Genomic DNA, 26,709 nt, shown 5'->3' on the forward strand with positions numbered 1-26,709 from the left:
TGGTGAAATCTAACTTTAATTCATCTTCAAAATGGTGCCAAGATTTCCTTGTGGAAAATATTCCCACGTTATATGTTTGAGATGCACAAATTACATTTTAAATACTACAGTATTAACTGTCCAATTCTCCTTTGAAAAAAAAACCTTTTAAAGTTTTATACACTTTCTGGATATTGAAGGTAAATTGTATTAGGGGGAAAAATGAAGGAACAAAACTATGAAGGAAAGAGATTTATCAAAACTAAACACAATTCAACGATTTTTGCTGACAACTTGCAATAATATAACATTTGGAGTATATCGTTCCTCGAATCATAGACAGAGGAGGGACTAACCCATTCTCTACGCTCAAATTCACTTTATACGAAAACGCGATATCCATGGAAATTTTACTCGTGTCTTTGCACAAGTCTCTGGTGGTGATATAAAAGTGAACTTGTTGAGGGTTGGATTGTTGTCCAAACAAGGCAATAAATGCTAATCTCCCGAAGAAAGCAAAACATTCCGCAAGTTATAAGCGTGGAAGATTAGAAGCTGGAATCGTATTTCCTGGATGACGCAGATAGCTTCATGATGATCCAAATGAACCCAACTACACAGGTAACGAGGGTGACACCAAGAAGACAAAGAACGGTGATAAATGCTCCCGTGTAGTCATCACAGACAGCCTCCTTTACCTCTTCCTCTGGCTCTGTTGGTGTCTCTTCTGTCTGTACTGTTGTTGGTCTTGCAGTAGACATGTATCCTGGTGAATTCAGACTGGTATAGAAGAATTCAAAGTCCTGTTGGAGGAGATGAATGTGAGTATAGACGTTTATCTATCTATCTATCTATCTATCTATCTATCTATCTATCTATCTATCTATCTATCTATCTATCTATCTATCTATCCTGTCTGTCTGTCCATCTCGGTATGTATGTCGAAGCGTGAAACTCTGAGTAACGACTTATTACATCCTTATTCTTTTGAATTAAGTATATATATAATATATATATATATATATATATATATATATATATATATATATATATATATATATATAGGTGTGTGTGTGTGTGTGTGTGAATGTGTATGTATGCGTGTGTGTGTTTCTGTCTCTCGCAAACCTTCTCTCTCAGTGTCTCTATCTCTGCCTATCTGCCTCTCTCTCTCTCTCTCACACACACACACACACACACACACACACACACACACACACACACACACAGAAAAAAAATGACATCTTATAGTTTAGTAAGCAGCTAGATAAATTTTCTGTTTATGGTGGTATAATTCATAGGTTTATAATTTTTTTTATTTCCTTGTCATGTTTATTATCATCTTTAATAGCTGAATGCAAAACTTACTTCTTTAGGACATTCAAATACGTCATCCGGGTGCCATCCTCTACGTTTCTGACCCACTGGTTCAAGCTGGAAATTTAGAATATCTTGAACTCAGTTTATACATGCATTACAACTACACAATATGAAAAACGCCATGACGTAATCATACACGGCTCTCATCAATTTACCAAATCAAACAAATAATCAGCCCAGTCCGTTACCTGAAAACCTCGTTATCAATCTGATTCTAGATATGTAACTTTTATCAGACTAGCAAAACATAACTGAATACTGTCAACTCTTTTTTTCTGAAGACACACGCGTAAACCGGGCTCCATCCTCTACATACCACGTAATCAATCATTAAATCGTGAATTATTCAAATCTGCCGGTGACTACGTCACACAGTTGGCATCACTGGTTCATTCTTCGGCACTCACTTTACTTGAACATGCGTCATCTGCTTACAATAATTAAATATAGGAATATTCCAAAAAAAGATTATAATATCTACTGTCTTACCATATTGTTCCAAAGACTCATAGCCGACATTTGGTGACCATATTCACTAAAATGGAAACAATCCGGAGAGAAGTAGCTATCGTCCCAGCCAGTTCCATCCTGTAATATTGAAATTTCATTTACTCGATCGTATTTACTTTATCTTTACCCGCTGAATAGATTAAATGTTTGATGTTTCCTAATACACCGTAATATATAATGATATATCTATGTATTTTTTCGAGCACGTTGTTTCGTAGCCATGGTAATACTGTCAAAAGTCAGTATTTTAAAGTATATTCCAAATTAAGGTCTGGAATACATCAAATGTCCTGATAATAATAATAATTAGTAAACGTGAAAGGGAGACGAGAGTGTAGAGTTCTATGGAAACCAAAGAACTATTCGCTGCTTTCCGCACTTAATTTTTTTTTAGATATCCATTACAAATTGAAAACAATACAAAGGAAAGGAATACATTACAAAACACACAGGAAGTACAAAGGAAAGGGGGAGAGGACCGGTTAACTTAATTAAGTAAATTAATACATAGGATTATCTTGACTTACTTCATTTGGAGGTACATATGTCTGTTCAAAGAACGGCTGCAGTACAACAGTGAAATCCTCTCTGGTATCGTATCGTCCTGATTCTACAAGCTCTTCCAATGCTCTCTGAAAAAAAACGTAAACAAAAAATAATCTGATGATATACAATCACGATTATGACAGAGTTGACACCGTGACTTTCCCCAACAGAACAGGGATGGAACTGATTTCAGTACAATAGTCAATAGTGAACGATACCCCCACCCCCACCCCAGGAATGGTAAATAAAGAAATTGCAATTTGTATAAACGATGTTGGCCAAATATGTAGAAGAAAACCTTTGAGCAAATTGAGGTACTATAAACCGACAGATATTTCAAGACACCAAAAGACAGAGAAAAATAGAACATTGTAAATTCTAAGAATTAGAAAACTCATCGTTAATACATGTAGATAATAGCTTCTCTTTGTTCAAAGCTCTCTTTGGTGAACGGGTAGACTTACATGATATTGATGTGATAATTCCGTGAGTTCTCGCCAGTTTTCGTCGTACCTTTCCCTGCCACAAGGACAGTAGGCCCTGAAATAGATCGGTAATATTACAGTTTAGGTGACATTCTCTGAGCTTTTGCAGTACCCATCAAAAACGTCGGATACCATAGGAATCGCTTGAAGATGTAAGATGTTGTGAGTTGATGAATCATTTGAAGAAAGTATTCACAATCTTTTCAGGTATTTTTGTGTAGGTTTAATTATCAAGTATATGTGACATCTATAAAAGTATGTGAGACCTATAAAGCATACAGCATGAGTACAATCATAACAATATATGGTAAAGTAGTGGTCACGTTATATGTCCTTAGAATAATATCGCATTCCATCCTTTAAGGTTTATTTAAGCTGCCATTTGCGTATTAATATGTAGATCAGTGAATTCTTATCAATAATTTATGCATACTTACAAATGGAATACATCGCATATGGGATCGTCTAACTTGTTAATTTCTGTTATCTCGACAATTTGGTTAAGATTAACAAACGTTCGAGGCATCTGTGGGGAGTAAAGATAAAATACGTTTATGAATTACAACATATTACATACAAGCAAGGGTCAAGATTACATTCCTCATTCTCCTCTGCTCTTCGTGTAACTCCACCACTATTAAAATTAAAAACCAAACTTTGTAGCTTCGGTCCTTTCTTTCCGTGAAATTTTGACATCTAAACATCTTGTCCATCAACGTGAATGCCATGAACTACACCATTAGAAAAATATGATTTAAAGGCGCACAAGCTGAGTCTATACATTCTTGGGCATATTTTTTTCTGCGTACTTAAAGAGCACTCACGGAATTCTACTTACTGAAGCATACTTAACCACCACTTGCAATTGACTGAACTCAAACCTGGTATGAAAATATCCCTTATAAATTATCCAATGACGTAATTTATCATACGCATGCAAAGATGTCGCGCAAATCCTTACTATTCAATAAACCTTTCTAACAATGCTGGAAGACAGCTGTAATGTCATAGAAGGCATGCATCGGCATAACATTATATTATCAAGAATAGTTTAGTCGAGGTTTTATGTTAGTATTTTCTGTCGAGTAAAAAATTTATAAACTCATATTGTATCCCTTTAAGTTAGAGAGAGCAAAATGGAAAACAGTTCGATAGATACCATACAAATCTTACTTTGGGAATTTAATGCCTAGTCCATATTTATTGACCACTAACCACGTATTCTAATAACTCTTTTCATTCTAATTGTCTTAATTAAATAATGACGTACCACTTCATGCATATGATCCAAAGCTTTTTCAATTTCTCCTGCAAATTCCTCGGCAGAGTAGTTGGTACAGGAACACAAGTCGTTACCACCGATGAAGAGGGTCACTACTTTCCAGTCGTTCTCATAGTCTACTTCATCCCAGGTTTTCATCCTGTCGATCATCTCTACTGTTTGCTCCAACATGTGTCTGAACATGGGGCAAGTACAAACAGAAGGTGATATTCAACAAGACTGGCGCCCAACATTCGTGAACAATGTATTACAACCAAGATGGAATGTCACTATTTTCAGTTCTGGGTTGTTCATAATGGTGAGTGACTATGAAGCTGTTTGTTTGTTTGTTTGTTTGTTTGTTTGTTTGTATGTATGTATGTATGTATGTATGTATGTATGTATGTATGTATGTATGTATGTATGTATGTGTGTGTGTGTATGTATGTATGTATGTATGTATGTATGTATGTATGTATGTATGTATGTATGTATGTTTGCTTGTTTGTTTGTTTGCAGATTGCTCCATCTTTCACAAAATAAATACATCTATTAGTTTTTTCCAGTATCACAAGTTTACTAGCTTGGTTCTATATCATAAATTTGAATTATCAGCTCCCACAAGATGTATGTAATTCTTAACTTTATTTGAATTCTGTTTACTTGTTCATAACACCTGTGGCCATATAAACTCTCATGACAAATTGGACCAGGCTAGAACTTGATACTCGGACGTGAGAGACAGTTGGACCGGGAGTAGAAACTGAGTTTATACTTCAGGGTGGTGCATATTAAATGGTACCTGGTATTCAGATGTAAGATATAAGAGCCCAGTATCATGCAATCAACTGCGCTAACAAGTATACCAGAAGAATATTCTTCGTACAATCGAAGGCATGTATCCACTATCAATTTTATACCAGAGTGGTTAATTAATTATGTAAGATTTTCGTCCTAGTAACAAGGGTATGTTATATTAAACTCAGTTTGTGCCATCTTAATCAACATTAATGTTATTGACTCTCACATATACGTACCTTGCTCTCGCTCCAGGTACGGCAACATTTAGTCGTGATATTTCATATTCGGTGTGGCGACCAGTTTCAATCGAATCGCCTTTCAAATCGGGATTATACTTGCGTAGTATATCTACAAATAAATTGTATATCATGTTATAATCGCATAGGCTTATAACATATTACGTGGAGATTGTAACTACAAACGATGTTTGGGTAGCTTTGTCCAACACACAAGGAACACCTGCACTTTCAGTGGTGAGATGAGACAATTGATACATTCTAAGCAACCTTTTACAATGACATTAAAGTGAAATTATGTCCCTGAAATGAATAATTTTTACTTGGAATTTACATTACATTACATGTAATTTCTCCTTATGGAATAGATATACCACATTGAAATCGCGTTCATTTGTATAATTATATTAAAAAATTTCAATTACATCATCACCATCACAGTAAGGAACTTGCAAACCTGCCATCTTGAATGTTGCATCATGGGAAATATGACAATACATATCAATCGATCAGTATTGTAAACTCTATTGTTAAATACTTTGTAACACAACTAATCAATTCATGGTTGGCCTGACCATTGTAGGAGGTTTACTCTATTGTATAGCTCCAGACTAGGTACTACGATAACTACAGATAATCCCATTGTCCTTTGCATCTGAGCATGCTCAGTCTGGATTACAAGTTCCCTATATTGTGTTATTTAGACGTTATACGACGTTGAATCAACTTACTCGATAACGTTAAAACTCCCTCTTCAAAGGACTTGTCTCCACCAATGCTGCGAAAAAGAAAATTTGAAAAGAAAGTGAAATTTGCCCCTGCTTATATCATTCACGTAACAGTTGTAACTCATCTCCAACCCCAACCTAACCCCCACCCCCACCCCACCCCTCCCCTTCACATCCATGCCAAGTATCCACTTATCATATTGCGACGAAATGACATAGAACATTTATAATACCGACTCTTTCTGGTATACTACGCTGTGTACGTGAACTCCGTGGACACAAACAGAAAACTGGAAAACTGACTTTGAAACTGACTGCGACAAGCTTACCTAAATGAAATACCTCTGTATTCGATGATAACTTGAAATATATTATCTGCCCCGGCTCCGTTGGCAGCCTATTAAGAAGAATTGGTATGAAAATTCAACGTTTTTGGTAATTGATCATCATACAGTTGCTCCATCAACTGAATAAGTCAGTGTTAGATTATTGTATCTCTATTACCCCGGACAGTGAGATGCTTGATTAGAAAATCCAAGTTTCACATATCCTGCGCATGCCATGTGATCATCGCAAAACCTCATGAAGACCTGTTTGTGGTGATACACATGTCATCAATATAAAACAACTATTACTGAAAAACATTTCCACAACTAGACTAAACACACACTTATCATTTTCCACTCTCAATGATAATAAAGCAATAACGTAAACGTGGGACAGAAAAATCAGTTTCTAATTTATGTATGTATGTATGTATGTATGTATGTATGTATGTATGTATGTATGTATGTATGTATGTATGTATGTATGTATTTACTTACAGTTATAGAATCTCCAAGGGCAGCAACAACCTTTACATCAGCAGGGCGAAGACGATGAGCTAAAAAAAGTATTGAAAAAAAAAATATTTTCAGCACACATTTAATCAACTGGAAATTAAACAAATTTCTTTTTCGAAATTACAACAATTAACGAGCAAATTAAAGGATGCCTCTGTAGAAGCATTGGCGATGGGATTACTTGGTAGATATTGTCCCCCAATACTGACATATTGTCGTCAAATCTACATGATTTTTAATTAGCCACTAAGAAAATACTAGCATCGCCATTCTAATTAAGTGATTTGATTCCATTAAAAGAACCTGGCAAAACTTTACAAAGTTGAAATCGATACAGTGAACGATAATAATCTGATAAATTACGTGTATATGTCAATTTAAAAGAACACAACTACAGGATAGGTTGACCTTTGACATGGTAGAGAATGATGACCAATTACAAAAGACTAATGAACTTTTTTTGAAGGGAAGTTGATCGTATGATAGTCTATCAGACAGCAAAACAAGTACAAATGTTTTGTGTTATTATAAAGGCGACATCATAAAGGGATACATCATGCACCTATCGCTGAGTATAGGCAAATATTGTCGAGTGATCTGTGTATATGTAAAATGTCATCTTGGCACAGCGGATCTATTAGATAAATGCGTACTTCAAATGTCGAATGTGAGATAAAGCAGTCACGCCACAATGTCAGAACACAGACATACAGAGCAGTGTGATCTTAGACTAGCAGTCAGCGTGTATATATATTGTCAAACAGAACTGCGTGCAACAAAAGTAGCGAACTTTAAATCAGAATATCCTGTAGTGTACTTGTGAACTGTACAAAGTCTCAGAGTACGATTGTGTATGTGTTGTTGTAATGATACACCTAAACAAACTGCTTTATGTCACAGCAAATTGAACTTCAAAGACGATCACCATGACCACCGGTTACCACCATCACAACGACAACCACAGTGACACATGTACAGATGACAATATATATATATATATATGCACACAGACACAGACACCACGCCCTCCCTAGGCCCTACCACCCTCCCTCCCTCCAACCAACCAACCAACCAACCCACTCACTCACCCACCCACCCACCCATCAACCCACAAACGCACCCACCCAATCAATCAGTCCACTCCGTTCTCACCTGAGGTTGGAATAGTATCAGATGGTGGTAGAATTTCACATGGAAAGGTGTATGGCATTGTAGGTTTTTCTGTCTAATAAATCAAACCAAATAAAAGAACATAAATTAATGAAGTCTGTGAATACTTCAAAGAAAGACAAAAAAAGATACATTAAATTTTCAGTTTGATAAAATCACATTGATTTGACCGATACAGGTTTGCTTCAAAATTTCTCTAGCCGTTCTAGTTCAGCATAGCCTGTGACTATAGACCATCACTTTATTTGAAAAAAGAACAGTTTACATGATAAACTTACAGAAGCTTCAGGTCCTTTGGTCGGTACTTCATAGCCAGGTGAATTCTGGGAGGTGTATAAATAACCATCCTGACAAGGGAAATACAATCACGTGTGAGTTATGTGTTGGAATGTTGTGGTACATGATATAGACACCTAATTTGCTTCCTTCGATTTTACAATGACAAAATAACTGATAATGATACCAAAATGTGTAGGTGTTATCTAAACTAAATAGCTGCTGTTAGTCAAACAACAGCGATTCTCTCTTTCCTGAACAGCTCTTAACTTCACCCAATCGATTAAACAATAACACAGTGTATCTATCTATACAAATGTACTCCACAGATCAAACCTTTTCATTCGTGAAATAACTAAAAAGATATAAAAAGCTGTTAGCATCAAATGAAGCTGTGTGTGTTTGATACATGTAGCTGTTTGCTGTTTCACAAATCGATATAATCATATGCTATTTCAAACCAGGAGCAACTGGGATATGACGTACAATTTCTCACAGAGCTTGCATAAATAATAAAACAAGCACCTGTTTCGATTGTTTTAAAGGTCAGGTCTACTATACCTCATTCACAATGTGTTCATTGAAAACTTACCCCTGATGGACATTCCAAAATATCGTCCGGTAACCATGCTGTACGTTTTGCACCAACTGGTTCGTTCTGCAAATCGGTATACAGTAAATGATAGCAACACTATACTGTACGGAATTTATATTACGACATGTACGAGAATTGTCTACTTGATAGGTTGAAAACAGGGAAACATAAATCAATCTCGTAATTTCTATCGTATACAAAATTCGACCAATCTGTAGTCACATATATAGAGTCAACGCTTACTCACAGACAGGCACACATTCGCACGCACACACACACACACACACACACACACATATATACATGTTTTTACATACATACATACATACATACATACATACATACATACATACATACATACATGAACTCAGTAACGCACATACATACACAAACAAACAAACAAACAGACAGACAGACAGACAGACAGACAAACAAACAAACAAACAAACAAACAGAAACATTACACCTGATATGTATCCTGTCAACAAACTAGTAGTATTAAATTTCTTACCATGTTATTCCAAAGACTCATACCAGCCATAGCATGTCCAGATTCACTGAAATGAAAGCAATCAGGTGCGAACAGACCATCGTCATATTTGCCTTCATCCTATAGAATTAGAAAAGAGGGAAAAAAAGCAATTACTGTAAATAGATCTCGCTCATCCACCACGCATACCCGCCGCTACACAACTCGATTTGAAACAGTGAAAACATTACAACTGCTTGGAAAACGTTGCAGGTCGTTACCTGTATAACGAGCTCAGATAATGGTTGATATAGAAACAGAAGTGAATCGTCCCATATACAAAAAAATACGAAAGAGATAGTCAAAACTTAGCGCTTCTGTGTTATTTTATTATTTCAAAAAACCAACCTCAAGGTAAGGGATGTGGGTTTCTTCAAAGAACGGTTGAATAACAACTGTGAAGTCAGACCTTGTATCGTATTGACCATACTGTACGAGTTCTTCAAGTTCTCTCTGATAAAAAAAAAGATATAGATAGGAGAGGTTTTATGTATGTATGTATGTATGTATGTATGTATGTATGTATGTATGTATGTATGTATGTATGTGTGTGTGTGTGTGTGTGTGTGTGTGTGTGTGTGTATGTATGTATGTATGTATGTATGTATGTATGTATGTATGTATGTATGTATGTATGTGCGGGGATGGGTTGGTAGGTAAGTAGGTGGGTAGGTAGTTAGGAGGGAAGGAAGGAATTGCAGATGTGTGAGGCTTGAAAACTACAATTTCAATGCATTTACTTTGATGAAATAATTGCTGTACAACTGTTGATTACTACAAATGAGAGACACAAATGGCTATGCCTGGTGTTCTGGCATTATTGAATACAGCACATATGAAAATAGACTCTTGATAAATGAATTGTATGCACGATGTTGTCTATATAATAGCATACAATCCACCGTGTTAGAAGCAATATTATTTTTATCATTTTCCCCATGCATCGAGAGAACAATTTGCACGACTATGCACGTACAACGAGAAATTCAACAATGCTGCTGATAACACCAGTTCACTCACGTGATACTCATGTGCCAGGTCCAGGATAACTTCCCAATCGTCAGACCATCTTTCCTTTGCACATCGACAAGCAACTCTACAAAAACAAAACAAAACGAAAGCATTGTGATGCTAACCCTGACTGTAAGGCTAAACATAAACTCACAGCTGATATCTCCTTTTTTGCATATTAATGATAACTGATAATCATTATTGCAAATCAAAAATGTAACCTAAGACTTTGAAAATCCGAAAGAATTCAGGCATGACACCTGAACACCTGAATAGGAGAATTCTACTCACAAATGTATAAGATCACAATATCCGGTCAGTTTGTTGATTTCTGTCACCAACAGTACTTGTACAAGGTTGACGAATGTTCTGGGCATCTTTGAAGAGAAAATAAACGATTTGAGTAAATCAGAAGAGGAAAGAAGCAACATGCTAAGATAACAAAACAATCCATTCTACTTCTTTATACCATACAGTATTGCGTCACTGGCAGGAGAACAATACTATATATGGGCATGCAGACTACAAAATGTATCATGCTTGCAAATACGTGCTCTTGTTTTCTCCTTGAATACAATGGTCCGTAGTGACAGCTAAACATTTAAATAAGTTTGCATTTACGACAAAATACATAGCCGATGGGTTTAATCTACAGTAAAAGATTTCTGGTACACTAATAACTATACGAGTTATTTGGTTAACCATTTCTGACCAACATGTCAGATAAATTTACGCCATCTCTGTAAGAATAAGAAAGTACCTCGGCATGCATAAGGTCCAGAGCTTTCTTGACCTCCTCCGCGTAGGCCTTGGCACTTGCCCCCTCCTCATCACGACAATAAGCACAGAGATCATTGCCGCCGATAAAAAGTGTCACGACTTTCCAGTCATTTTCGTAGTCAATCTCAGACCATGTCTTCATCCTGTCAATCATTTCCTCCGTTTGACCAAGCATACCGCTGTATGTTCACAAAAAAAGTGAAACAAGATATTAAAACTTAGAAACAAAGATGCCTAAAAAGTAAAAGATAATCAAGAACAAAAACGTGTTACTTATATGTCAAATTTGTAAATGCGACAGCCACTGTTAACTTCAAATGTTTTCCGTTTGAACACTTCAAACGTGCTTTAAAGGACTCAAAACAAACTCATTTTAAAAAAATCTGAATCTGAAATTTCTACAAATAGGATGCTATTCATATTCACATTAATATTCACACAAATCTACAAATGGGATGCTATTCATATCCACATGCATATTCACAAAATCTACAGATGGGATGGAATGTAACTGGTTGATCTATTGTGTTTTAGCATCTGACATTTCGAAATGCAATTTTAGCAATTTTGTAATTTCGGAAGGACTACCGATAAGTTTCAATTTCAAATCTGAATATATTCCTAAGAATGAATATGAATGAATATGAAGTGTGACAGGTGATTTATAGAAATACAACAAACTGACTGTAATACATAAACCATGCATCTTACCGTACGTTATGCGTAATACTGTGTTTATTATCTTACCTTGCTCTAGCACCACTAATAGCTACGTTCAGTTTTGCTATCTCTTTATCACTGTGATGTCCTACCCCTTCGGAATACCCAATGACATCCTTGTTATACAACCGAAGTATGTCTAGACACAAAGAGAGTGTTATAACATGATTGTTTCACTATCTTTGAGATATTCAAACTATATATATATCGTTTATCTTGTGTTAAGAATACAGACATTATTAATAGCGTATTGCAATAAAAGAGCAAAGTTGGGTCATGTGGTACACATTAATTAAAGTAAATACTCACTTGCTAGTGTCAAAACACCTGCCTCAAGAGAGTCATCTCCGCCAATACTGTAAAGTTTATTTAAGAAATCAGTTACATGTTTTAGATACAGGTACACCATGTATTCATATATCTGTCTTATGGAGTGTAACTCCGAGTAACAACTAGCAACTCCATATATTACATCTCTCTTTCTCTACCTGCCTGCCTGCCTGCCTGTCTGTCTGTCTGTCTGTCTGTCTGTCTGTCTGTCTGTCTGTCTGTCTGTCTGTCTGTCTGTCTGTCGCACCCCTCTCTCTCTCATTGATTTAATAGGTCTACTTTTAAAATTCACTGACTAAACCATTTACTAAAATATTGATTAATCCATTGTGAACTAGAACAAATTAAGACTAATACCCAATTACCTCCATGATCTTCCTCTGTACTCGGTATTAAGTTCGGCAAGTGAATCTGATTCAGCTCCATACCCTGCCTGCAGAACAAATACGAGTTTAGGTAAATGGTTTTATCATTTGCATATACCCCGCCCTGCCGTCCCTCCCCCACAAGTAATGTCGTATCAATGATACCACAATTCAGACGATACTATGGGGCCTTGTATACAATGTTCTCTGTAACACGAATCTGTAATACGTAGGCTTGTGTAGGGCATGTATACATACATATGTACACACATCCATTTACAAAGAAACTTGGTGTGGCGTTTAATGACTCATGCTACTTTAAGATCAACATTTGGCCGAAGAAAAAAAAACAGTTGTCTGATAGAGCTATAGAAAAAACTTGGCCCTGATCAAAAGAATGACCACATTTCATACGTATATGGTTCCATTGATAAGATGGCACTAACGAACCTGGGAGTCAATTCAGAAATCTATAATTTAAACTGTACACCAACCGTAATTGAGTCTCCCAGAGCTGCGACCACATCTATATCAGCCGGTCGAAGTTCATGAACTGTTGGAAAGATGAAAGAGATCCCCGTCAAGTGAAAATGAAGCCTTAGCTTTCCTACAAACAACAGCTTACTGTTTTCACTGCGGCAAAACGCGATCAGAGAAGCAAATATTTACCAAAAATTGCCAAGGCGTATAATGAACTAAGAGGTAGGTAACACATCAGCCTGTTTACGGATACGAAAAAATCATGAAGCGGTTATAATACTGTTTAAAAGAATTAACATTGCCACTATACTAACCTGAGTCGGGCTTGTTTCCACGTGGCGTGATAGGACATGTGAAGTTATAGGGCAGTGTTGGTTCTTCGGTCTACAAAAGGGAACATCCAAATACGGGTTTACAATGTTAATGTATAATGTTGTTGGAGTGGAATACATCACTAATAGTGGGGTGGTGAAACCTGAAAAAAGTTCACTACTTGTTGCATCTTACTGTATGGTATCCAAACGTTACTATGAATATCCAAAATGTCAATGTGTTCATTGTGAATTTACTGCCGTTGTGTGTAGTTCGCCAGGTGTGACGACCTGTCCCTCAGTTGATAATATTGAGGTCCATACAAATCTTACCACTGTACACACAGCAAATACCCAAAGTATTCAGAAGATGGGTCGAAAAGAAAGGTTGGAGAAGATGGGAGACAGATGAACGGCAGAAAAACTGACATCCACATTAAAGGATAAAACTAAATGCGCGATAGAGGTTTTTTTTTTAAGTTTTAGCTGGAGAATATACTCACCGGTGGCGGTAACGTAGATGGTCCCGGACTCGGTCTTTCATAGTCTGGCGAGTTCAAGTATGTGTAGAAGTATTCAAAATCCTGTAGGGAAAGTACAATGTGGATTGCATGTAAAACTCGGTCTATAGGAAATTACGTTCTGAATTGTAGGGCATACCAAAATCTACTGCAGCTGCGCTTCGCGTTTGACAGCAAAGTCATAACGTGTTGATTTAAATATAGGCAGCTTTTCTTGTAGAATGTTGGTAGTTCACCCATCATGTTAGCCTAGTTGCTAAACTCTCTTGAAAGGGAGTATGTTTGATGCAACACGTTAATTGTTATGAAAGTGATCGAAGGAAGATTTTGCTCAAATTGAGATGCCGGAAATCTATTATATGATTTCAAGAATCGATAGTAATTAATTTGTCAAATATCTAGGACTGCATATTGACAAGTATGACACAAAATGAAAGCTCACAAGTCTCGAGTGTCAGACTGTACGTTTGTAACACCATTGTAATAAAACACCTTTATGTAATATGTCAACACACCTCAGGAGGACACTCAATGACGTCATCTTCTGTCCAAGCTATGCGTTTCTTGCCTACTGGTTCAATCTACACCAAGGAGAATATCCATGGTTTGTATAAGTATGAAATAAATATATGAAATTAAAATAGAATTAATTAAAATTAAATGAAGTTAATACAGGGCCATGTATTTATTTATCACACTGCATCACTTTAGCATGTGGGAGAAAATACATCACGGCATTTTGAATAGATTAGGGGACTGGACCCCACATTACAGGTTGAGGTGTTTTTTGAGGTTCGACATTTTTCATGCAACTTTTTCATTATTTCTTGTGCAATGATATCTTTATCACATACATTCAAAACATTGCGGGAGTCAGTAATCTTTAATGGGTCATTCTTTTTACGCATAGAACTTCTTAGAACACTTGCCCCTGTAATTTATGTCCAACCCCTCATTACGACGTCAACATGTATATTAAAATAGTTCGGGCTTTGAAACCATCCGTAGTGCTAAGCCACATAATTAAAATTGCCAGTATCATGACAACAGGAGCACTTTAAGTTAGGTCAGAGTTCACGAACTCAACCATTTCATTACTTTTCGTTGTCATCATCGGAAATGTGTGGGGGGAAGGGGAGGGGGAGGTCAGAAGAGTGGATTAAGAAAACTCTCACCATGTTATTCCAAAGACTCATCGCTACCATTTGATGTCCGTATTCACTAAGATGAAAACAGTCGTGAGAGAGAAACTCGTACTACGGAAAGAAAGACAAAATGGTCAACATCAAAAACCAACATTATTCATCATACTCGTAGATTCTATGATACAATTACGCACACACACACACACACATACATACATACATACATACATACATACATACATACATACATACATACATACATACATACATACATACATATATTCACTAACATTATATCATATCTATCTATCTATCTCTATCTATCTATCTATCTATCTATCTATCTATCTATCTATCTATCTATCTATCTATCTATCTATCTATCTATCTATCTATCTATCTATCTATCTATCTATCTATCTTTTGTTTTGGATATACATGTATGTGCAACTTACGGCTCCATATGGAATATGTAATTCTTCAAAGAATGGTTGGACCACAACGGTAAAATCGTCCCTAGTATCATATTGGCCATACTGAACGAGATTATGAAGTGCTTTCTGGAAAAGAATAGAAAATTACACTATGTGTACGAAAATAAACCCGTCAATAAAGTTTGTGACAAAATCATGGACTTACAGTTAACCTTGTGTTGTGAATTAATTCATTAGTATAGTGAAATGTATTCCAGGCTGTAGCTAGATGTACTAGACATTACTTTGCAGTATTATAGTGTCCACAAAGTCATGTGTAACAATGTAGTGAACACGGGTAAAGTAAAGTGTTGCAGTTATAATAGTAAAATACAACACTGTGAGATACAGTACAGTATAGTGCTGTGCTAGTATAGTGAAACACAAGACAGCATAATACAATACAATACCATACCATACAATACAATACAATACAATACAATACAATACAATACAATACAATACAATACAATACAATACAATACAATACAATACAATACGATACGATGCAATACAATACAATACGATACAGTATAGTATAGTATAGTACAATACAATTTTACAATACATTGTTACAATACGATACAATGCAATACAATATAATACTATACAACACAACACTGCACACACAAGTCATACACCGCACAGAACAGTTACTGTAAAGAATTGGAACGATAGAGTTTGAGGAAAGATTGGTAAATCAGCCCATCTGTGAGTGTAACCAAAGATATTCTTACATGATATTCTCCAGCCAAGTAATAGTAATCTTCCCAGCGTCTATTCCACAATTCTTTTGCACATGGACAGGCAATCCTGGAAATCGGTAATAAATGTAACAATTATTTATTGACTATTATATTATAGCATTACCAATTCCAGTGAATTTTGTGACGTCATCGCTGTACATTATTACTGATAATGTACTCCATTATTGGGCATCGCGGCCCCGGAACGGGCATAACAATACAAGCTTATTTGTTGTGTTTCTTCATACGACTAGGTATTTTTTCGAAATGTATGTTGTTACTTATGATTGTCATTTCCACTGTTTAAAAATACAACGCATTCATGAAACAAGTTTGTCTTCACAGCAGTTCATTGAAGTGTATATTTGTGTGTACGTGTACGTACGTGTGTCGCTATGATTAGTATTCAGCTTCCGGGCCGAACATGGCAGACGACGTTCAGCGCTGTGTATATTATACGTTGTTTTGCGTTTCTCGGTCTACAAATTCACTGGAATTGGCAAAACTATAAAATAATAACAATAATGTATGCCCTCCCAGTCCATAATGGACTCAAGCAAACGTTGCACTCCATAATGGGCTCGGCTGTCGCCTCGCCCATTATGTCGTTCAAAGTTTGCTTTCGTCCATTATGGGCTGGAAGGGCGTACATTATTGTTTAAATACTTATTTATCAAAATTAATTAAGATAGCTTAATTGATATTTTCAACCGTTCAAGTAGTCTTGAAACACAAACACAAACAGAAAGCTATAGCTATAATAAAACATTTTCACACTTACAAATGAGCAATATTACAGAATGTAGAGTCGAGTTTGTTTATCTCTGTTACCAGTAATGTCTGAGCCAGGTTGACAAACGTTCTTGGCATCTGTGAATATACAATGTATTCAGAGATATGGGTTAGATATTACTCCCCAACGTTTTCGTTCGTTCAGCTAAGGAAAATGCGAGTAACCCACGGGACCTTGCCTAAGTATAATAGTTTATTTAAAAAATCGGGAAAATAGCGTTTGACAGTTTTGACGTATACTTTGAACACGGCAGAACTTATGATGTAGACGCGCCATGTCGTGACATACGAACAGGGCCATATTTTTTGCTCGAGCGCGTTCAACTTTGGTTGTAATAAGCCGTAGGATGTATATACCTCAGCATGCATGAGATCGAGTGCTTCCTTTATGTCCTCTGCATATCTCTCGGCCGAATACATATTGCAGGCACACAAGTCGTTTCCTCCGATGAATAGAGTCACCACTTTCCAGTCGTTGTCCCAGTCAATTTCTGTCCAGTTCTTCATCCTGAAGATCATTTCTTCGGTTTGCTCCAGCATGTCTCTGTTGATGGAAGGTACATATCACACCGTCTTTAGATTGAATTTTAATTCATCGCTTTCTTATATATACCCGTTAGTTATTGGCTTAGGTCATGTCACGTGGTATTCATTAGTATCCCATGAGCTCACTTTGCATAGACCGAGCACTAGTCGTTTTCTATTGGAGCCATGGCATGGTTTTTAGATTTGAATAAATGTTTACACTGCTCTCGTCGAGAATAAAATATTATAATATTATCAAATGTTCTGATATTCGAATTTTAAGTTACAGTTCAGGTATTAAAGTCTTGTCGTTCGAAGTTACATTGCCAACTTCCAGTAAATCTGCCCTACCTCGCTTTACCGCCTGGTTCTGCAACATTCAATCGCGAAGAATTGTAATTTTCTGTAGTGGAAGCGCCAATGGCATGGCCAGTAAGATCAGGATTGTATTGCCGTAGTAAGTCTGTTGAATAAAATATACTTGTTATTCGACTCTCTACACAATTTTTTTAAATCACCAGGATATTCGGAAATAAGGACACTGGCCTAAAACAAGAAGTGAGGACCAAGAATATTTGTTGGCTAATGAACATGATAAGAAGGTAAACTAAACAAAACTGTATATATATGAATAGTCATACTTACTTGGCAGTGTCAAAACACCTTCTTGTAGAGAACGGTCGCCACCAATACTGCAAGCAAACATTTTAAGCTTCGTTAATGATTATTTCAGCATGCAAAATCGGCGTCTCATGTTCAGACTTAGAAGTATGTGAGTGGATACGTCAGAGTGATTGTTGCTTGATAGAAAAATAGCAATTCATAATACTGTTGTGTTCTGTCGATTTTTATGCTTGCTTTTGTTGTGGCCGTAGTAGTGATGTGTGGATGAATTATGATTATGGTGGTAACAGTTGTTATGATGGTGGTCATAACATTTGGAGTGGTGATGGTGGCAGTGTTAGGTGAAGAGAGAGGTGGTGATGGATATGGCGGTAGCTGTGACGGTGGTAGTGAATTCGAAGGTTGCTGTGATTGTGGTGGTGGTAGTGATGATGTCAGTGGTATAGGTGGTGACAGTGGTGATTATTGCTTTGGTCATAATGGTAGTGGTGATGGTAGGTAAGAAGGTTGTTGAGGTAAAGGTAATGTTCGTTGGAGTGGTGATTTGGTGACTTTGATGTTCTGGCGATAGTGCTGATGGTGGTGATGATGACGGTTGTTGCAGCGATGGTTTCATTGCTGCTGGCGACGTTAGTCATGGTTTTCGTCATAGTACAGTGTAGGACTGCTGATACTAGCAGTGATGATAGCTAAGTTTTTGTTTGTTTGTTTGTTTGTTTGTTTGTTTGTTTGTTTGTTTGTTTTGGGCACTTTGATAACAACCCGTAATTGTCAATTCCCATTGGTTTCATAATCAACAATTTCATTCTTTCATACCTCCATGATAGCTTCCTATTTTGCCTAATAACTCGTACAAGGCCTTCTGCCCCTGCTCCATTACCAGCCTGTAAAATAACGACAAAATCAACTCAATGAAAAAACGCAATTATAATGTGAGCAACAGCAACTTTAAAGACACGGTTTTCTGATACATAGTGTTTACATACATGGCTTCTGCATCGACATAATCAATAGGCATGTGTTTGTGTTTGTAATCAATCCGTGATTTTACTATACTGGACATGTCAATAGTGCCAAAGAATATAAGCTTAACAGTAGTCGAAGCATCACAATGAAAAGAAGAAAAAAAAACTACTTTCTGTTTTGTAGCGTTTGGTGATATTTATATTACTTTGAAAAACAATGAAATTATTACAGTAATTACAGTATACCAACTTACAGTAATTGAATCACCAAGTGCTGCAACAACGTCAATGTCGGCAGGTCGAAGTTCGTGAGCTATGCAAATGAACAGTAAATACACATATTAAATGATATTATTGATGAATTCTGATAAAGAACTCTTTAAGTATGTACAAATTGACTTTTCTCATATAAAAACATAGTCCCGGACAATGGTCATATTATTTCGAGAAACTTCGGGTCTTTTCTTGGCCTGGCCATCACCTTGTATAGCTATGTGACATGGGCCTATGTATCAGAACATGGACACAAAGTCAATACAAACATTTTAAAACAATCAGAGATTTATATGTGCGTATATCTGAATATCAGTTTCGGCTAAACTCATATGACTGAAAATTCTTCATTCAAAACCATATGCTTATTGACTTATACATGTTACAGGTAATTATATAACTAAACCTTGTCTCGTACCCAATACCCCACCCCGCCCCAACCCATCCCCAACATTAAACAGGACACAGTACAATGAAGCCATTTGAGTATAAAGTAATCATTGTCTAGCTCTACAAAAATTTATTCATAGTGCTGCATCGTATTGTGTGGCAATCCACTGACATTCCTGAAAAATTGTATGTTGTTACAATGTATCTGATTTCGCGATAATGGTAGCTGATGCAAACACAATAATGTAGTTATGTTGGTGAAATTTTTGTTAAACGCCAGATGATGAGAAGGAATAATGTTTGCAGGATTATTGTTAAGCCAGACAATAAAATGTAGCGATGTTAGTAATATTATTGTTGAGCCAGATGATAAAATGTAGCGATGTTAGTAAGATTGTTATGGAGCCAGATGATAAAATGCATCAGTGTTAGTAAGAATTGTGTTGCCCCAGACGATACGATAAAATTTAGCAGTGTCAGTAAGATTTTTGTTGAGCCAGACTATCAAATGTAGCAATATTGTGAGCCAGATGACTCGACTGATTTCCATTGTAACACATAATTAGAATCGACATACTCTAATCGGATTAGTTTGACCTGGGGCAATGTATAGTTTGGTAGCTGTAGATCTGTGCAATAATCCGTGCATTAGTGATATCGATCAACCGATTTGTATTTGTACAGTTCGGAGATAATTGACTTAATTTATGTTCCGTTATCTTGTCCGATAAAGTGCGATAGCCTTTATTGATAAGACAAAACATGCAAACTATGTTCATCAAGGTGAGAGAAGGGTTAAACGTGCTATATACAGACGAACTATGCTCTATTAACCATGTTAACAGTTATTGGCCTTGAGCGGGTTGTTACTGATGAAGACGGTCACCACCACCACCACCACCACCACCACCACCACCAACAACAACAACAACAACAACAACAACAACAACAACAACAACAACAACATCATCATCATCATCATCATCATCATCATCATCATCATCATCATCATCATCATCATCATCACCATCATCATCATCATCATCCCCATTGTTGCCTTTGGTGATGTTTACTGTTGTTGATGTCATTATTATTGTTGTTGTTGTTGTTGTTGTTGTTTTCGTTGTTGCTTTTATTTGTTTTCGTCACCACCGTACCACTGACTGCAGAATTTTCTATTTGCCGCTGACGCAGTTATTGCTAAGATTGCTTAGGTTTTTTTAAAGAGGTTGTGGTGGTGATGGCGAAGGACGCTGATTTCACTGAGCTCCATATAGCCTACTGTTATAGCTAAGCTACATATGAGGAGCCCAAAAAGATAGGGTCGATACACTTTTAACTGGTCACTCGTGTAATCATTTGGTGTTTTGTTATTTCACTGACCTATATAAATTTACCTTTACCTGGTAAAGGTGTTACGCAGCAATTTGGACCATTACTCAGATTTACCGAGAAATTTCGAGCATTTTCAATTGTTTTCTACATTGAACTATCCACAGTTTTCTGCCAAAGATTTAGATGTATCAGCTATACCCTCTAGAAATCACGATTGGTTTCCTAAGTATGTTCATTGTTGTGGGGCTCGTCTCGATATGCCGTGAACTCTGAACCTTGAGTTTCTTATTACTAGCCCAATACAGTAGTGTTGGTAGCATTTGCAGACTTTCGTATTAAAGTAAGGGCGGTTTTGGTGAAGCGATGCATACTGTCTTACTGCTAGATCATGAGATATGAGAGCACGTTCAGTGCCAGCAGAGAGAAGCATCTCATCACATGACTGACAATACTTTGAAAGACGAACCAGACACTTACCAGATGTTGGAGTGGAATTTGATGGCGGGAGATAAGGGCAGTTAAAATCATAGTTCGATGTGTGTACTGGCTTATCAACCTGTTGATAAAGATTGAAGAAAGAAAATCATGTTTTAAATATCATCCCATTCATGCATTGATATCACATGCCATTGAGAAGACAATTTCCAACACGTGTTTTCTCATCCCCTTCTTCAAACCATATGCCGGGCGTGTCGCTATATTATCACCTCATTCATTTTGTTGTTCATGTGAGTTGCCTTCATCAAACTATTTTCACAGAAGGCGAACGCAATTACACAAAGTTCAATATACATTTATATATGCACGTGTACATATTGCAATTTCAACACATTTGACCCACCAACAAAGTATTCATAGCGCCATGGCAACCTGTTCATATAGTTCATAGGTATGCAGTTAGTGAAAATTATGTTGCAATTTATGTTGTTAGAAGTTAGTTTGCGGGTTTGACATTTTCCCTAACAGATGAAAAAGAGAAATAAAAATATATTAATATTTGTGTGAATTGTGAATAGGTTATACTAGTGGTGGAAAAATGATACCTGTATGACAGGTTAATGAGAACACGTGTCGATCTGTGAACTAACTATACAGTGTCACTCATAGGATTAACAGCTTATTTGTGTGGGTGATAATACATTAAACCCCCAATATACCACGATTGTAGCATGTTCACAAATATCTAATATCTATCCATGATGGTTTGTGGAGGCAACGTACAGTAAACCTAGCCAAATGTGTCAGAGTTTCAACGACTTTTTTTTTTATTATTTGTTCTGTTTGTAAATAGTTGCCCTGTATATCAATATATCAATCAACTCAGTCAGTGCTTCAAGTCGGATCGTGTAGCAATTTTGCTAAGTCACCGATCGAATTTTTATATTGTCTTTTTAAGTTTCCGCACCCACTGTTTCTTGCGAGACTTCACGATTTTCGAGATTTTATTATTATTTTTCTCGAATACGTAAAAAAAAGAGTATAAGGTCGGCGTGTAAAACTAGGTGGGGTCGGGTAACAGGAACCAAACAATTTTTTTTATTTTGCCTAAGTCATCTCATAGACCCGCCAGGTCTATGGTTATTTCTCATTCGTCTTCAATCAGTTTCATTCCACACGATACACGAGATCTAATCTATGTACAAGCATTTTTTTGATATGTCACAATCATATTCATTTTGAAGTTCACTATTAATTAAATACAATCATAATAACAACACAGTGGCTCGTTTATTCCTCCCCTGTACCTCTAATTAGATTTTTTGTGTCTAAATTTATCCAATGCCGTTCCTATCTTGTCTCATATTGATAGGTTGACAATAAGCTGTATTTGTCCAATACAAACCACCTGACTATGTCATGATATGATAAATTGTAAACAAGATATCGGACAATGAGACTAGATCACCTCATCCAGCGGATCGGAACAAACAGCAAACTACGGATGATACACTTGTGACATCTAACCTAGTTAATTTAGCGCCAAAAAAAAAACGTGATCAGTATTTGCGCCCAAGTTTAGCATGATGAAAATTTGGCGTCTTTTTTTTTCAATTTCAAGAACGCATGGTGGTAATCTAATTAAACACGAAGAAAACAAAATAGTTGGGGATATAACGGTCCCTTATAAATACTTCAGATCACGATGGTACAACTTAGTCTGAGATTAAACAAACCTTCCTGAATAAGCTGAAACGTTAACGTTTAGCAAATTGAGTTTTCACCGAGGCGCCATCTTGCGCTGTACTCAACTAAAGTTATAACGTACTTGACACCTTAACTAGGACGAGAAGTTCATCGATATATTTTCAAATCAAACTCGTTACTTTCCATCAATTCTGATTTTCAATTAATCCGGCATGAACACGGCATTCTCAGTGACGTCAGAACCGAGTTTCTGTCTTCTGGAACATTGTGCTAAAACCTGTGCTCACATCCAAATTTGTTTGACTGTTTCTTTCAAATGTCTTCCTTTCAAATGGGCTTACGTTTAAACACTTTTTTTTTGCACTATGCTTCAACATCGAATTTACAAACGACGCACACATATAGATAGTGAAAACCTTGTAGTAAATTAAACTTTGAGAAAATTTGTTACCGAACGAATTTCGAATCATTTTTATCTACTTTATTTTCAAAACAGCCGAACGATAACAATTCTAACCTTTCACCTACATATGGTAGTTCAGTAATTATTACGTAATGTACTAATCAAGCTTGACCGGTCACAACATTGAAGAAGTTAGCCCTAGCGAGTATGTGGTTTGTGAAATCTGAAAGTTGTACTTCTAAGATATTCTTAATCTTCACTTTTCCTGATCTGCTACAATTGTTTTTGGAAATTTGCATTCGTTTTATTAACGAAGTTGTATGGTTTTTAAAAACTTGATAACCCGATCATTTAAAGCAGACATAACAATAACAACAAACATAAAGTAATTGAAAGGTACTCGACTTTATTTTGTATTCAAAGAGAAGATTTGCAGTTTACTTACCGTGTGTGTGTCACCAAATAGCTTGTATAAACTATATATCATATCTTCACGAGATTTCGCCACTGCAAACGAGAAATACATAGACATAAAAGACCAGACTTTCTATTGTGTCTCTGTCCTGACTTGAGCATGCATCGAAGATATATGTTTGTTGCTTGTGATATTGTGGAGGTACGATTATTAGGGAGAATGTGACTGCGTTCACATTTTTTTCACCTTTCCATGTATTCACCAGGACACAAAATCGTTTATGATATAGTTTTTATAGTATTTTTCATATTTTCATTTTGAAAATTTGGTCTATTTTTAGTTTTAGTAGAGATGCCTGATTCATGACCTTTGTCATAATAATCTGTGTGTCTCATAGCGCCATCAACTGTTGAAATCGGTAAAACGAACATGGGTCGAGACAGCAACATAAATAATCGTTTAAAAGTAATCAGTGCCATGTGATGTGGTATAGAACATGTAGAAGATTTGAGAACTACGAATGTACCTAGGATAACTAGATAATTCATTGAGGTTTGTCGAAGTCAATATAATTATATTAGACAAAGCGTTGAAGTTGACTAACATTTCTTTTCCCCTTCCTAGTCTTTTCAAAATGATCTCGAGATCTCGAGGGGAGAGAGAGAGAGAGAGAGAGAGAGAGAGAGAGAGAGAGAGAGAGAGAGAGAGAGAGAGAGAGAGAGAGAGAGAGAGAGAGAGAGAGAGAGAGGAGAGAGAGAGAGAGAGAGAGAGAGAGAGAGAGAGAGAGAGAGAGAGAGAGAGAGAGAGAGAGAGAGAGAGAGAGAGAGAGAGAGAGAGAGAGAGAGAGAGAGAGAGAGAGAGAGAGAGAGAAAGTTTGGTGGAAATTTTACATCATTACTGTAGAAAACGTCAACTTAAAAACTATAATCCCCATGATGATTGCATTGGTAGGGACGCGAACTTCCTAACTCGCCTGGTCACAGTTGGTAGGGTCAATTTGATAGCACATCTTATCTTTTTTCAGGTATTAAAAGTTTAAATAGATGATGTTGAATGTTTGAAATAAATCTTATTCTTTGACTATTTAAGCTTCATATAATTCGTATGATTAAATCAGTTCTGTTGTCGTGTTTCAGCTAATGCCTGGATCAACTAGACTTACATGTAGATACAATTCAAGCAGTGATAGTAGGATACCGATTACTTTATAGGGATTTCTAAGGACATGCGCCATTCTCATTCCTTTTTCTTCACTGAGATTTATCATTGGAATATCCGAATTTCAACATATAATTTGTTTTTGTTAAAAAAACGTACGTATTTAAAGGAATGCTTTAAGGTGGCGTTGAGTGCATTGGTACAATCGATAAAGCACTACAAATATCCATCGATATCGACCAATTGAATTGATTTACAACAATGGACGACCGGGGGTGTGTAACATTTGCGGTGCCATACCGGAATGGGTTTTATGGTCTAAATAGCGGACTTCATCTTTATTTTTTTGTGGCGCTCGGAGAACCAGATATCTCAAGGTCGCATACTAGTACGGAGGAGAACCAAACATGTGGGTACGCCCCTTTAAATTTATAAACCACCAACCACGCTAACTTGAATTGTTATCAAATGTAAAAAAGAAAAATCAACACATGTATTTGAAACCAGACTAACTTAGTGGTTTCAAGAATCGGATACAGAAACCGACTTGGCGAGATTCGTGAATTTAAGAAAAAAAACCTTAAAACTTTCAAAATGCGTGAAACTTACATGCTTCACGGGAGTCATCCTCATCCGAGGGCTTTGCACCCACTTGGATGCCAAGTAGTGCCGGGAGGAAGCAGGCGGCGGCGGCGGCCAAGAGAAACGTCGTTCTCATCTTGATGTCTGTTTACAGGATGAGATGTATTGTCACTTCTGGAATATTAATAGGGGTAGTAGTAAGTGGGACGACAATGCTCTTGACGGCATCTATGCACATTAACCAAGATTACAATCAGCACCTCTATTGCATCACATTTATCAACTGCTATCAAACAAGCCGCCAAGATAAATTAGTTGATACCAGGGAATGGCCAACAGTATTTGGGGAAAATCCTTCATCACTTTATTATAATATTTTCTGGATTTTCCAAAATTATAATTCCGGACAATTTTAGGCCCAATGGCGCGCAGATGCTTACTAATTAGAAAAAAATAATAACCTGTGCCAAATTAAAATAAAGTACTTGTTTTTAATAATCAAGTTGCAGAAATTAATTATTAATAATTATTTGAAGTTCTGGTGTATTCTATCGCTTCCAGATATGGCGTATATGTAGAGCATGACATGCACCTGTGTCCTGGCAAGCTCTAAAAGAGTGTTACACGCATAGTGAATTTCAGGCATGCAGAGCGCTATCTCACATGACACCGAGGTCAATTTCGTACATGACATCTCAAAACACATGGTAGTACACTATCATGCAAAACGTAAATTAGTTCAATTAAATTCCATACCGTGGTAAGTACTTTATTGTTATACAGCGTACACTAGCCGTTCTATTCTTCCTCTGCAGCGAACTCCAGAGTGCACAATAGCTAACAAAATATATTATAACTTTTTTAGATTATCAGACACATTCT

At 36.5% G+C, this 26,709-nt stretch overlaps 1 protein-coding gene across 1 annotated transcript; it reads right to left on the reverse strand.

Annotated features, from left to right (window-relative positions):
• Positions 1-527: 527 nt before the first annotated feature.
• On the reverse strand, positions 528-25,963 carry LOC144444151 (phospholipase B1, membrane-associated-like). Its single transcript, XM_078133563.1, is given in 38 exon segments — positions 528-782; positions 1,348-1,413; positions 1,849-1,947; positions 2,397-2,501; positions 2,880-2,955; positions 3,338-3,426; positions 4,171-4,357; positions 5,199-5,310; positions 5,930-5,976; positions 6,256-6,323; positions 6,751-6,809; positions 7,921-7,989; positions 8,204-8,285; positions 8,807-8,872; positions 9,321-9,419; positions 9,687-9,791; positions 10,359-10,434; positions 10,641-10,726; positions 11,110-11,308; positions 11,877-11,988; positions 12,159-12,205; positions 12,545-12,612; positions 13,039-13,097; positions 13,339-13,408; positions 13,839-13,919; positions 14,372-14,437; positions 15,032-15,112; positions 15,457-15,561; positions 16,212-16,287; positions 17,002-17,090; positions 17,370-17,556; positions 17,889-18,000; positions 18,183-18,229; positions 18,978-19,045; positions 19,381-19,439; positions 21,602-21,680; positions 24,118-24,179; positions 25,855-25,963. Coding segments are annotated over 38 exon segments (3,522 nt in total).
• Between the last annotated feature and the right edge of the window lie 746 nt (positions 25,964-26,709).

This window comes from Glandiceps talaboti, chromosome 2, assembly GCF_964340395.1.
Source record: "Glandiceps talaboti chromosome 2, keGlaTala1.1, whole genome shotgun sequence".
Classification (NCBI taxonomy): domain Eukaryota; kingdom Metazoa; phylum Hemichordata; class Enteropneusta; family Spengelidae; genus Glandiceps; species Glandiceps talaboti.